The 13,636-nt window shown below is 60.0% G+C and overlaps 1 protein-coding gene across 12 annotated transcripts in view; it reads right to left on the reverse strand.

The window, feature by feature from the left end:
- DAB2IP (DAB2 interacting protein) overlaps window positions 1-13,636 on the reverse strand; it is a 196,770-nt gene that overhangs the window by 6,884 nt on the left and 176,250 nt on the right. For 8 of the 12 annotated variants that reach the window (XM_060100781.1, XM_060100778.1, XM_060100783.1 and 5 more), the window contains 6 exons: window positions 11,717-11,953; window positions 9,821-10,022; window positions 7,752-7,930; window positions 4,830-5,700; window positions 4,031-4,183; window positions 1,657-1,853 (listed from right to left, as the gene is read on the reverse strand). In XM_060100781.1, coding sequence (XP_059956764.1) covers window positions 1,657-1,853; window positions 4,031-4,183; window positions 4,830-5,700; window positions 7,752-7,930; window positions 9,821-10,022; window positions 11,717-11,953 — 1,839 coding nt within the window. The remainder of the gene's footprint in view (window positions 1-1,656; window positions 1,854-4,030; window positions 4,184-4,829; window positions 5,701-7,751; window positions 7,931-9,820; window positions 10,023-11,716; window positions 11,954-13,636) is intronic. The other 4 variants (XM_060100779.1, XM_060100780.1, XM_060100777.1 and 1 more) reach the window with 4 other exon arrangements.

Consider the following 13,636-nt stretch of genomic DNA (forward strand, 5'->3'; position numbering starts at 1 on the left):
GTATAAATAGGATGAAAAAGGATATACCAGGCTAATACCAATCAAAAGAAAGTTAGGGCAGCTGTCCTAATATCAAACAAAGTAGATTTCAGAGCAAGGAATATTACAAGGGATAAAGAAGATGATTTTATAATGATAAAGAGATCAGTTCATCAACAGCACATAACTAGCCTAAATGTGTATGTGTCTAAGAATAGAGTTTCAGTGAACATAAAGTAAAAACCAATAGAAATGAAAGGAGAAACAGACAAATCTGTAATTATGATTAGAAACTTCATTATCCTTTTCTCAATAATTGATAGAAAACAAGTACAGAGAAAAACCAGTAAGGATATAGAAGACTTGAACAACACTATCAACCAAATTGACTTAATTGACGAGTACAGCAGGGAGGAAATACCAGGCTTGGCTAGTAGAAATAAATGTGTTACTGAATTCAGGAGAGCATGCACCTCTCAGAGAACAGATGAGATGAGAATGTGGTTAAATGAAAAGTGTTTCCTTTCCTGGAACCACACACATGAGGTGAGCCAAGAGCAGAGCTGGAAGTTCAGTCAACCGTGGGTTTCTAGTCACCCTGGTGATAGGCCCTCTGCTCACGCTGACCATTTTATAAAGAAGAAATCCACAGGTGAATCAAGCAAGCAATAATTAGAAGCAGAGAAATAGATAGTCTGAACAGGAGGAATTAAGGAAGGATCTTTACAGTGGGCAGAGCATGAGGCCAGGTGGGGGAACGTCCTGGTTACTGCACACCTGCTGAATCTATCCTGATGACAGGCTCTTGGGCCATGTGAACAAACAAGCTGCAAGTCCACACTGCCTCCTCCTGCACTTGGTAGTACTATCATAAGGAAGTAAACTCCATGACTGGGACCCTGAGGGCTGGTCTGAATGCTACACCTTGACTATATTCCCTGCTTGCAGACATGCAGGAGGGTGTATCCACTTTATCCGTGGGCAGAGTGGAAGAGAGAAGGGAATCAACACAGAAATAAAATAAGCCACCAAGAAGCATGAGAGTCAGCACTAAAGTAACGGTCCACCTGGAAATCCTCCTGCATAACCCACAGGCACCTTAAGACTCAACATATCCCAAACTGGCATCCTCTCTCTCCCTCCCCATCCAAACTGCTCTTCTTCCAAAGGTCCCCATCTCAGTAACTGGCACCATGACACACCTAGATGCTCTTGGTAAAAATCCGGGAGTCATTCTGGCTACTTCTTCCCTCCCACCCTCACCCACTGCATGTGACTGACATTCATTCCTTTTCCTGCCCCGGGTTGGACCCTCACTGTCTTTCCTGGCACCTGCATCCAGCTTCTCAACTCCCCTGTGAGTGCGCACCAAGAAAACATGATTCCCTACGGGGAGCCCAGGCCCTCTGCGGCTGCCTTGGCCAACCTCACATTCCGCCATCAACACACACTGCACCACGTGGGCCCCCCACACTCCGGGCTACCTCCCACCTTCGGGCCTGGGCCACACTGTCCCCACCGCCTCGGAGACGCTTCTCTCTCCACACTCGGCTCATCCTGCGGCTGAGCAGCCCCGCCCTCGGATCCGGGGCCTCCTGGAGGGCAGCGGACAGGTCCGCTCCTCTGCGCGTGGGGCCAGAACTGGGCCGCGAGCAGGAACAGGCCGGCCGCCCTCACCTGCTGATGATGCCCTTCATCTGGAGGTCCTTGTCCTCCTGCTGCCGCCGCAGCCGCTCCTCGCCTTCCTCCAGCCGCGCCTGATACTCCAGCACCAGCTTCTGGGTTGTCTCCTCCTGGCACTTGAACAGGGTCTCATACTCCTCCAGCTTCTTGGTGGAGATTCGCAACTTGTCCTGCAGCACTGCCAGGTCCTGCTAGGAGGGCAGCGTGCCACGGGCACAGCACCCAGGACAGAGAGCACAGCCTCATGAGCCCGGGCAGGGGCACAGGATGGGAGGCAGCCCGGCTCGGAATGCCTCAGGGCCCATCACCACCTCAGTCCTCTTCCCACAGCGGGGAGACGCCCAGGGAGAGGGGGTCGGTGAGACTCAATGCCTGGCCCCCATCCGGGGCTCTCCCACCCGCCAGCCCAACCTACAGCTACGAGGCAGATGAAGACTCAAACCAGATCTCAGGAGTAAGGGTCTTGAGCTTTTCACAATAAACAAAAGTTATAAACCTCTCGGGTACATTAAGAAGAGGACGGTGCTCTGAGAGACGGAGGCTCTACAGCAGGGGACACTGAGGCCCAGAAGGCAAATGACCCAATCACATGGGGAGTACAGCGACTGACTGATGGGGTGAGATCCTAGCCTCCCAGCCTCGATTTGACCCTGAAGCCGTGGCAAGTCGCATAGGAAGTCGGGGGAAGAGATTAAAGGCAAAGTGGTCTAGGGCTTTCTGGACCTGACTCAGCCCGGCACCCTTGGCCTTTAGGGAGGAGGAGGGATGTGTAAAGCGGCAAGAGAAGCAGTGAGTGGGAGGCTGTGCGAGCTGAACAGAGAGCGAGGCAGGGTCAACACCCGAATCAAGGGGCTGGAGAGGTTGGGCGCCGGGTGCTGTGAGAATACAGGGAATGCGGAAGGCAGGAAGGGCCTCTCCTTGAGTCGCGGGCATCGGGAGGCCATTCACTCATGAGCAAAGGACAGCCCACAGGGCAGGAGGCAGCAAATCTAACTGTCCCAGAGGAGAGCCCAGCTCTGGGAGAAACAGCCCCATCCCAGGTCTTCTGCACAGCTGGACAGAGCGGGGTCGGGAGGGCCCTCCCTGACAGAGGCAGAACCAGGTATCCAAGGAGCTCGAGGGAACTCCAGGATTTGCCTGCGAGGGTTAATGGCAAAGAAAGACAGAAACGGCAGCTCACTGGGCCAAGGCGTGAGGAAAGAGAACACTCCAGCTGCAGCCTGACCCTTGAAATCGTTCAGGCACTCCTTGTAATTCACAGATGGGAAGGGAGTCTCAGAAAAGCGCAGAGCCTGGCCCCAGACTCACGCAAGGAGCCTGGGGTGCAGCTGGCCCTCCTTGCTCCCCAGCCAAACTCTGGCTCTTGGAGCACTGTGCCCCATGTCCCCTGGTCCCGTTCACGTAATAATGGTGAAAGCAGGTGGATGCAGTGGACCAAGGGGATGGTGGAGGCGGCGGAATGCAGCATGGACGTGGACCTGACCCCAGGCCAGCGGGAGGGAGAGCGGACACCCCACCCTCCATGCCCTCGCCTGAGAGGCTGCTATAGGCTTTCCTGGGGCCAAGAGGGGCGAGGGCACCCACGGTGAGTGGGGGAAGTGGCTGCTGTTCTGGGGGGCCTTGCGCTGCTCCTGTGTCAACCTGGGCTTTGGCCTCCAGGAGGAGATGAGAATCGGCCATGGATCCAGGGCAGCTGCCACAATAACTAAAAGAATTCTGGAGAACTGAAGCACCCCACACCGCTCACCCAAATACTAGGTGTACGTTAGGGGTGGGATTTGGATGTTTTAGGACCAATATTTTTCCCCTGGAAAGAAGAAAACATCTCGGTAGCCATCTGACATCACCCCTCCCTGGCTCTCTCTCCCAGACCCTGGTGGAGACGGGGACTGGGGGAAAGCCAGGCCGCGGGGCAGGCACAATCCCGAGTGGAGGGGCCCGGCCGGGGTGCCTCTCCCTGCTGTCTCCAGGATCCGTGCCTCTGCCTCGTCATGCGTGAGGCTCCCCCCAAGGGTCTCCATGCACCTCTTTGGCACCCCTGACCCCCCAGGTCCTGGATTCTCCTCAAGTCCCAGATGCTCAGAAGCTCGGCTGCCCAGTCACTCAGGGAAGGTGCCTCCTGGGGTCTGGATTCAATACAATTCCTGGGTGGGTCTCACATGCAGCCCATGTAGGAAACCTCAGGTTTAAGCTAAATCCTCCAAATTCCACTGACTGCTGTCCTCACGTGGGCCCAGGGGTTGAGAGGGGACTGGCCATGTGCGGGAACAAGCAGCGCCGTGAATTCAGGGCTCGAGGGGAGAGGATTCTGCCAGCCCCCTCGGGGAGGCAGCCCACCCTGCCCCGAACTGCCAGGGTCCAGCTTTACCTTTTCTGCTTGGCTGACCTCTTCCTTACTCCTTAGCCTATCCCTGTGGGGGGGGTCTGGGCCCAGGCCCTCGTCTTCTAACAACTGCGCGTTCATGGTCAAGAGCCAGGCGGCCGTGCGGTCCAGGGCATTGGGGCTCACGGGTGAAGGGCCCTGCGATGAAACACAGCTGTGAGGGGCTGGAGGGAGGGGTGGGGGGTGGCCTTGGGTGAGCCCCAGGGACGAGTGGCTCAGAGGGAATCTTTAGCTGACTGGGCACGTCTGATGCAGCCCCCGGCCCAGGCAACTCCAGGTAGCCTGAAGCAGAGTCAAGAGCCCAGGTGGCCTCCTGAGCGTGGCTCTCTGCCGCCCAAGTGAGACGAAGTGGACATGGCCCGGCAGGTCAGTGTCCGGCCCACAGTACATCTGTTACCCTACTGCGTGTACAGCCCTGCAGGCCAGCTCAGAGCAGGAGGGGGCCTGGGGGCCATGTCAACTCCTATCCTGGGTCAGGCTTTAACAGGCTTGGAACTGGAGATGGACGGACCCCTCCCTCTTCCTCCTTGACCCCAGCTGTCTCTGAGGGAACTGGCAGAGGGACCCCCGGGCCGCAGTGTCCCTGGTTCACAGGACGCAGGCAGGGGCCAGTGGGGCCGGGGGAGGGGCCGGGGGGAGCGGGGGCAGGCTGGTGGGATGGGGCCGAGTGGGGCATCGTTCAGCATGGGATGGCAGCGGGTGCAGGTGGCGATGACACGGCCAGGAGGAGCAGCAGAGCACGGGGTCAGGCCGCCCCCTGGCGCCGGAGCCCGGCAGCACTGACCTGCTTGTGCACCGCGCGAGGCTTCAGCTCGGGGCTGTCGCCCTTGGAGGAGGAGGACTGTTGCCGCAGCCGGGCTCCGGGGCCAGCCCAGTCGGGCGAGGCCGACGCCAGGGTCCCGCTCGAGGGCCGTGGGTACTGCAGGGTGCTCAGCAGGGTGGGTGGCGTCCGGCCGCGGGGCGCGGGAGGCGGCGGCGGGGGCGGGGGCGGCGGCTGGTCGATCCTCCGCTGGGGCCCGGCGCTGTTCTGCCGCGGCCCCGGGGGCTGCCCGCCCTTCTCAGTCAGCGACACCTGACGCCGCGCCAGCTCCCCGGCGGTGCTGCTGCTGAAACTTCCCAGCTTGGCGGCAGCTGCCAGCTCCTCGCTGTTGCTGTGGGAGCTCAAGGAGCTGTGGCCCTCGGAGCCCGAGTCGCCAAGGCCACGGGGCGACAGCGGCAGGCCGGCCGCCATCTGGTACACAGGGTTCTGGAAGGAGAGCGGCGCCAACAGCTGGGGCCGGCCCGGCGCGCCCTCCGAGGTGCCTGCTGTGGTCGGCGTCTGGCCTGCCCGCCGCACCGTGGCCAGCCCTGCCAGGCTCACTGGGGCCACCCGGGCCGGCCACCCGGCCACCAGCTGAGCGGCAGGCGCCTGCCCGTCGACGGCGAGGGCGTCGGGGCCCGCCGGGGAGCCCGCCTCCCCGTCCAGCGCGCGGGTATCCTGGAGGTCCACCATGGACAGGCTCTTGCCACCGTTGGCCATCTGAAGATCAGGCTCGTTGGCTTCCGAGTAACTCGAGCTGCGGGCAGGTGAGGGCTGGACCCCGGAGGACCTTGTGACAAAAAACAAGTCCTTGTTTTCGGGGGTTGGAGACGGTAACCGGGTGAAATCTATCAGACTGCAGGGAGACAAGCACACACAGGGAAAGAAGGGGGAAGAGAAGAACTGTGAATGCGGCCAAGGCGGGTCCCAACCGAGAGCCCCCGCCAACCTGCCGCCCACCCGGCGGCCTGAGCCAGGGTGGGGGGAAGGTGGGGCGGGGAGAAGAGGGAAGGCGGGGGAGGGGAGGAGGTGCGGGGGCAGCGAGCGTGGGAGAGTCCCGGGGCCCCGGGGCCCAGCTGCAAAACCAAACCACAGCCCGGGCAGCTGACCCTGGAAGAAGCCACCACGAGGGCGAGGGGCTGACGGCTGCTCCTGCACGGAACCTCTGCACTAGGGACCCGCGCTCCCAGTGTCAGGCCAGGCTGCCTGGCAGGCCCTCTCCCTGCTCAGCTGCATCTTGGGACAGTAGGTTCTGGGGCCTGAAGTGTTCTGGAAAATTCCTCTGACTAAATCCAAACCCACGACGCAGTGGCTCTCTGCTATCCAAGGGTCCTGCACTGAGAACGAGGGCTGCAAAGCCACGGGGGCTCCCACTGCCTCTTCCCTCGCGTTCCTAGTCACACTGGTAACTGGGTGGGGGCCTGTGCTGAGAGGAGCCTCCACCTGCAGCCACCCCGGTCTGACTGGCAGGCGGGGGCTGGCGCTTCCGGCAGAAACAAGGAATCAGAGGCGGCTCCTCCGGGCATGACTCAGGCGGGGAGGACCTGCACCTGCCGTGGCAGGCCATACCCTCACCGCCATCCCGGACTCCCAGACTCTCCCTGGCCCCTCCCTGGAAGCCAACTCCTTGGAAGGAGGCACAAAGCCAGGTGGGCTTTGGAGGGAAGAATGCAGGAGGTGAACAGGGCTCTGAGTGGGCTAGAGGCAGCAACAACTTGGGGGTTCAACATGGGCTTAGAAAGGAGTTGGCTTAGCCCGGGATGGTGAGGAAGTGCCAAGTCCCAGGTGATGGGACTTAGGCAGGGCAGGCAGCGGCCACTCAGGGCCACAGCACTTGTGGGCCGAGAAGAAGTGGACGAGGGCAGCAGGTGGTGCCGGGAGAAACCCAGACCAGCCATGGGCCTGGGCCGTCGTCCTTCCACACGCCCAGGTCAGGTCTCCTGAGAACCCACGTGCCCGGACACCTCTCGAGCCACCACTCGGCTAAGGTGTGTTCCCCACCTGAATCTCTGCTTTGCCTTGCTTGGAAGACTGTATGAACGGCCCCTCAAGACTTAGAGGGACCCGAGAAGGCGCATCAAGGTCTCTGCATCTCCCGCCTCCCCCCGGGCCTCCAGTCCCTCGCACCACACCCCCAGGTCCTTGATCTCAACGCCCTCGCCTGCTAAAAGCCTGCTGCCGCCACCATTTCAGGACCAGAGGGCTCCCAACTCTGCTGCTCCAGCCTCATCCTCACTAGCTGGCCCAAGATGGCCCTGGTAGAGGAGGGGGGTGTACAAATGCGGCATAAATACTTCACTGTCAATGCCAAGGTCCTCATTTTGATGTCATCACTCAGAGAACACTTTGCCTCCCCCTCCACTGTGTTTTATTTACTGGGCACTCGTCCCAGGGCTGGGGGCTCAGAGCAAGAGCTGGGCCTCAGCATCTCTCTAGTTTCCCAGGCTCCCAGTCTCTAAGCCTTACAGAGTCACCTGAGCTCCTCCTGAAAACACAGACCCTGAAGCGTCACTTCTGGAGATTCTGATTCAGGTCCAGGAAATACCAGGAAACACATACAACCCAAGGATGTGGAAGGGTTTGGGACCAGTAACTGTTCTTCAGCAAAAGATGGGCTGTCTTTCCCCAGGCCTTTGTCTGTGCTAGTCCCTCTGCCTAGAACGCCTTTTCCACCAACGGAGGTATTACTTTTCCCTAAGTTCCAAACTATAGCACTACCTCCTCCAAGAAGCCTTTCCTGATTTTTCCCCAATAGAACTTCACGACTTAGGGCCTGAAACACACACTTGAGTCTCATTCAGCTTGTTTTATAAACACCAGCGTAGGTATCTTCCACCCCAAATGAGACTGCAGGTGGCTGCACCTTGTCTGAACCCCGCAACACCCAGCATGCCTGGCGGCTCTTACCCGGAGACGTCGTTCTCGATCACCATCTTCTGCAGCCCCGCTGAGATGCTGCTGCTGCCAGAGCCTGGCGTAGACGCCAAGTCGTTGGTCCCCGCAAGCTGCCCACTGCCTGGGGCACTCAGTGCTGTGTGCACGTCCCTCAGGATTCGAGGCAGAGGCCCCAGTTTGGATACAATGCTCTGCAAAAACACAGCAAGAGGCAGGTGTGACCCACTGGGGCTGCCTGTGGAGGCCAAGAGCGTTGTAGCCAGTGTTCAAAACCTCCAAGGAGCCAGTCAGAAATGCAGGCCCGCCCTCCCGTGCAGGTCAGATCCGGCAGGTCTGGGATGCGGTAGGGAGCCCAGAAATTGCAGATGACGTTTTTACCAGCTCCCCACATATCTCTGGGACAGGGTGCGAGGCCCACAGGGAGAAACGCTAACCTAGTCCAAGCCTTTCACCCCAGTCTGTCCTACCTCAGTTCCCCAACAGAGAGGACAGGCCACACGGAATCCTGGACCTTCCCCACCTGAGAGGCTTCGGGGATGGCTCCCTCCCACGTCATCTACTCTACAGGGTGGGCTGGGCCCTGACCCACTCTGACACCTGAGCCCCAGGGGCAACGGCCCAGGCACCAGGCAGGCACCACCACACGCCTGTCAGGCAGACAGTGGCGTCCGGGCTTGCTAAACCTCGCTATCCTGGTTTAGACCGATGGTGCTAAGCGTTCCGGGCTGGGGACACGGGACTCTGCCTTCCCCTGGCTTATGCCCCAGCTTCCATCTAGGGCTTTGTGCAAAGAGAAAGTGTGAAAACTCGTGTAGTCAACAGAGAAGAGACGTGAGCGGCAAACAGCTCGACTTTCAATCCTGCCGCAACTTCTGTAGCTCCCGCCTGGTTGCGCAGACATGGAAGACGGTGGCAGGGCACAGGCGCTCAGTTAAGTGGTGGCCGTAGACTGAATGGTGTTGGCAGTAGTGGAGGGAGAGAGGGCCTTGGCCCGCATTTCCATTTCTCCCTCCTGGCTCTCTCGGAACCAAAGGGCAATGGACATAAAGGAGCAGAAATGACTGCAACAGCATCTGTTTGTAGTGAAAAGCTGGGCCTAATCTGAGCGTCCAATAAACTAAACAGTGCAGTCACATGACAGGACAGTCTGTGCCATTAGAAAGGTCACAGTGGTGGTGTGGCGTGTACTGTCATGAAAAGATGCCGATGACGGAGGAGTGAGAAATGCATGCGGCACTGCACGCAAAGTTCTCACTTTAACAAAAAGGGAAAGGACTTTGCCTGTGTGTGTACTTAACACATGCACAGATGTATCTAGAAGGCTACACACCAGAGCGCCCTGAGTGGTCACCCCTGGGGATGGGACAGGAGTAGGAAGGCCTTCCAGTCCTGGTTCAGCAGTAGCTACTTTTGTAAGATGGTCTCTCAGAGCCCTGGAAAGCAGATGTTCTGGAAGTGGATCCTGGCAGGCCCAGCCCTTGCTGCCAAGAACCTGCTCACTGTGCGAGCTGGGGCTCCTGGGGACAGTGGAACCCAGGCCACAGTGGCTGCAGCAATGTCAGAGATGTCTAGGGAATAAGCATTTCAACTGACGGCCAAGGGCAATTCTGGAAAGGTTTGCAACTTCCTGCCTGACGTGTGGAGGTGTGGCATCTTCAGTCTTCTTTTTCATATCGGTGGCCTTAAAACTCAGAGCAAGGACATTTTCAGAGAAGCAGCTAAACCTGACCACACTTCTCGGAGGTAGGGGGCACACCCCCTCAGCAGTGGACTCCATCCACTCAATACCAAGTGTGTGGAGGCACAGCCGAAGCCCCAGTACCCAGAGCGGGCTCCCCTGGGCAGGGGCTGCCACGTGAACGTGATGCTCCCCACTGAGGAAGTGGGCCCCGAGATCCCCAGCACGTGCTGACAGGGCCTGGGCTGGACCCTCGGGCTCCAGCGCCCGGCAGGGCTGCCGATCCGCACCACACAGGCGAACCCTCTGAGCCCCTGGCTAGTCTGGGAGCTGGAGCGGCCTGAAGCAGCTCTGGCGGCCTTCGGCCCACCCTCCGCCCCACTGCGGCCCGGTGCACAGGCACCTGCTCCAGCTGGCTGACGGCCTCCCAGAGCAGCGAGTGCAGGCTGGAGAGCTCACGGCCCAGGTCGATGTAGCCCTCGAAGCCGGCTGTGTTGGAGATGGTCTCGGGGTTGGAGATCTCCAGCAGGAAGCGCTGCATGTTGGTCCACTCGTGCTCCAGGAACTGGTTCATGAACGACATGTACTCCTCCTTGCTGCCAAACCTGGAGCCAAGCAGATGGGATGAGTGCCCTGGGCCCCGCCTAGGAGCCCCCCTTCGCCACGTACTCCTCCCCAGCCAGCCAGTCTACTCTGGCTCAGGGTCCTCATGGCTAAGGCTAGAGACCCTTTCTGGGCCTTTTCTCACAGGACCTGGAAGGTTCCGTGGCCCTCACTCCCCATTCACTGCCGGTCACAATCTCCTTCCTCTTTTCCCCCACATGGCAATGGCCTGGTGCGCAGACGACTCTCCATCCATGCCCGGCCAGGTCTCTCTGCTGAGCTTTCAGACACATTCTGCCATGGGCACCTCCCCCTTCGTCCTCAGCTTGGCCAGGTCTGCGGTCATCTCCGGCACCCCGAACCTGCGCCCTCCTCTGGGGCTCCCTGCCTCAAGGGGAGACGCCACCACCCAGCAGAGAGCTGCGCGAGGAGCCCGGCCTTGGTCAGCGCCCCCCGCGCCTCCCCCACCACCGGCCAGGCTGCTGACCTTACCTTCTAATCACCCCGAGACCTCGCAGCAGCGCCTCCAGCATCGCCACCTCCCGGGCCCAATATTTCCACCCCTTTGCCGTTACCAGAAGCGTGACTTCGCTCTCCTCCCAGCCTCTCACCTGCCAGTCCCGCCCCCTCCACCCCCCGGCCCCACTGCTGCCAGGCTGAACTCTGCAGGACTCTCACCCTCTCCGTTGCTCCAAGGCCCTGCCTGGCCTTCAGAAGTCCCTGCTTTCCTCTTGGGTCTCATCTCCTACCTCCCCCCGCCTGGCACTTGATGGTTCAGGGACTGCCCAGTGCCTGGTCCCTCCCGGGCCTGCCCCTCTGCTCTTCACCCTGACACGCAGCTTGGGGAGAACATCTCCTAGGAAGCCTCTCTCTCTCCTCTCCCAACAAGCGCAGGGCCCTCGGGCGAGGCCGTGTGCCCACGTCCACCCGCTCTCTGCCCTGCTGTAGGGCTGTCTCCCGGAGGGCGGGCAGGGCCCAGAGGAGGCCCAGAGGGGGGCTCCATCCACACCTCCTGAGAGCGCCTTGATGACCCAGCCCTTCCGTTTCCACCCACTCCCTCTAAAGTACAGCGAGAACACTGAAGTGCTTCACTAGTAAAGACGCCCTCGGCAGCCTTAGATAAGGACAATCTGAAACAAGCCGGGTGCCCAACCACAGGGGTCGGCTTCAGGAGACACAGGCCCTTGTCCCTCAAAGGCATATTAGTCACTCATTTCAAAACCAAGCGTATGAATGGTAAGTACACGGAAGAATCCTTATGATAAAATGTTCATTCAGAGAAGCAGAAGGGGGCTTCCCTGGTGGCGCAGTGGTTGAGAGTCCGCCTGCCGATGCAGAGGACACGGGTTCGTGCCCCGGTCCAGGAAGATCCCACATGCCGCAGAGCGGCTGGGCCCTCGAGCCATGGTGGCTGGGCCTGCGCGTCCAGAGCCTGTGCTCCGCAACGGGAGAGGCCACAACAGTGAGAGGCCCGCATATCACAAAAAAATAAAAAATAAAAAGAAGCAGAAGGAAAAAATACCTTGTCTTCTCACCTTTGAAAATTACGGAAACATACCACAGCGGCATGTCCGTTCAGTAGGGGAGCTGGGGTGCGGGGAAGGACTGAGGACGGCAGGGACTGGCCTGTCGCACAGCCCAGCTCTAGGGCAGACCCTGCGCCATGGACCCTGCCGTCGGGGGACACGGCACTCACTTGGCGAAGTTGGCCAGGTTCTGGGTGACCTTGGCGATGAGGGTGAGCGTGCGGGCGGTGCGGTCATCGGGGTACTCCTGCAGCAGGTTGAAGAGTGAGGGCGACATGATGGCCGGGCAGAGGAAGCGCAGGAACAGGGAGGCGCTGATGAGCCGCTCGCTGATGTCTGGCCGCCCGCGGCTGCTGCACTCTTGCCGCCACGAGGCGAACACCTCCTTCAGCTCCCGCGGGAAGACACTGCGCCGGGACACACGAGGAGGGACTGGCCGTCAGGCAGGGCACCGGGAGCGGAGGGGGCAGAGCAGGGACCCGGTTCTGGGTCCAGTGGAACCGAGTTCCAGCCCTGCTCCACCATGAGGGCTGTGTGAGCCGGCACAGGAGCAGGGACGCCCAGGCCGCAGCCAGGTGGATCTCTCCCCGAGGGGCTGAGTGGGATGGGACACAGGCACAGGGGAGCTGGCGGTGAGCTCCCAGAGGGCTTCACCCACCTCCCCACATGGCAGGCATCAGGGTCTAGGGGAGAGTGAGGAAAACACAGTAGGAACAGACCACCGCTCCTTGGTTCCCATCCCTGCCTTTTGAGACTTACTCCCTTCGCTCACATAACGTTATAGAATTAGAGGTTTTCAGCAGAGCTCGGGGTGATCAAGAAGATGGGTGGATCCTAACCACAGGGTGAGGACACGGCTCCCCACTTTCACAGTGGGGAGGGAAATGGAGGCAGTGGCCTCCCCAGGTGGACCAGGTGAGCGTAGGCAGCGTTCCCGGCACCCGGCTGGGGGCTATCTCCTCTGGGCGTCCCCACCCTGCCACAGGGAGGCCCCACCAGGCCAAGCTTTAAGTAGCCTTCCTATCTTTTCACCCTAGAAGATGGGCGCTCCCTGAAGCCAGAGTACACCTGGCTCTGTCACTAGCTCAGGGTGCTCTGACCCAGGGCCTGGCCCTCCCCGGGCTTCGGTGCCCTCACTCTCACACTAAGAACAAGGCCTGCCCTGCCGAGCTCACAGAGCCATCTTAAGGCTGGGACCCCCCAAGACTTCAAGAGGCTTTGATCAGCTTGAAAAGCTTCTGCCCAACAAGCCCAGCACCCAGCCCGGCAGACTCTGGCAGTGAATGTGGCTGAACCAACAAGGACATGGCTAGAGAGGAAGTGAGGGCAGGTGACCTTTAGTCCTGGCCCCTGAAGTACCTGGCACAGGACTGGGCAGGGGGCAGGCGTTGAGTGAAAACATCTATCAACAGCCTTGTTCAGAACTGAGAGGTGCCCCTGGGCCTCTACAAACGCCAGAAAGAGGAAATAGAAAATCATTGTCCACGGATATGTTTCCCTATGTCCCACACCCGGTCCGCCCTGGGACCAGGGGGGCAGAGGGTGAACACACAGCCTAGCCCAAGGGTGGGGAGTGTGTTCCAGAGCTCAGGCTCTCTGGCTGCCCCTCTTCCCCTGGTGCCAGGGTCCATTTTCAGCTCAGCGCAAGTGGCCAGGTTGGCCCCAGGTGAGCACCCTGTGTAGCCCTGGGCCAGAGGGACCTGGGCCAGAGGCGCCCACCCCACTGGCTTTGGCCATTCCCTCTGCCCCGATCCAAGGCTGTCGCTCACCTAGCAGGCCTGCCTCTGCCTGTCCTTTGGGAGCAGCAAAACATTCCCGGGCCCTCCTGTACACCCAGGCCCGAGCTGGTGAATCTGCCTGCCCCCAGGGTGCTCACGGTGTGTGTGCAGGAAACGGACCTAGACACAGGCACAATCAGGTACGCTGATGGGAGCGGGGCTGTGAGCGAGGGTGCCCAGGAGAGGGGAGCCGACCATATGCGGTGACCTGAAGGAGGGCTGCAGAGGGGAGCCAGATACAGGCCAGGCTGGGAAAGAACATGATCAAAGAAAGGAGGAAGGTATGGCTGGGGGTCGGGGGATGGGAATGGG

Source organism: Mesoplodon densirostris, chromosome 6, assembly GCF_025265405.1.
Source record: "Mesoplodon densirostris isolate mMesDen1 chromosome 6, mMesDen1 primary haplotype, whole genome shotgun sequence".
In the NCBI taxonomy this organism is placed as follows: Eukaryota; Metazoa; Chordata; class Mammalia; order Artiodactyla; family Ziphiidae; genus Mesoplodon; species Mesoplodon densirostris.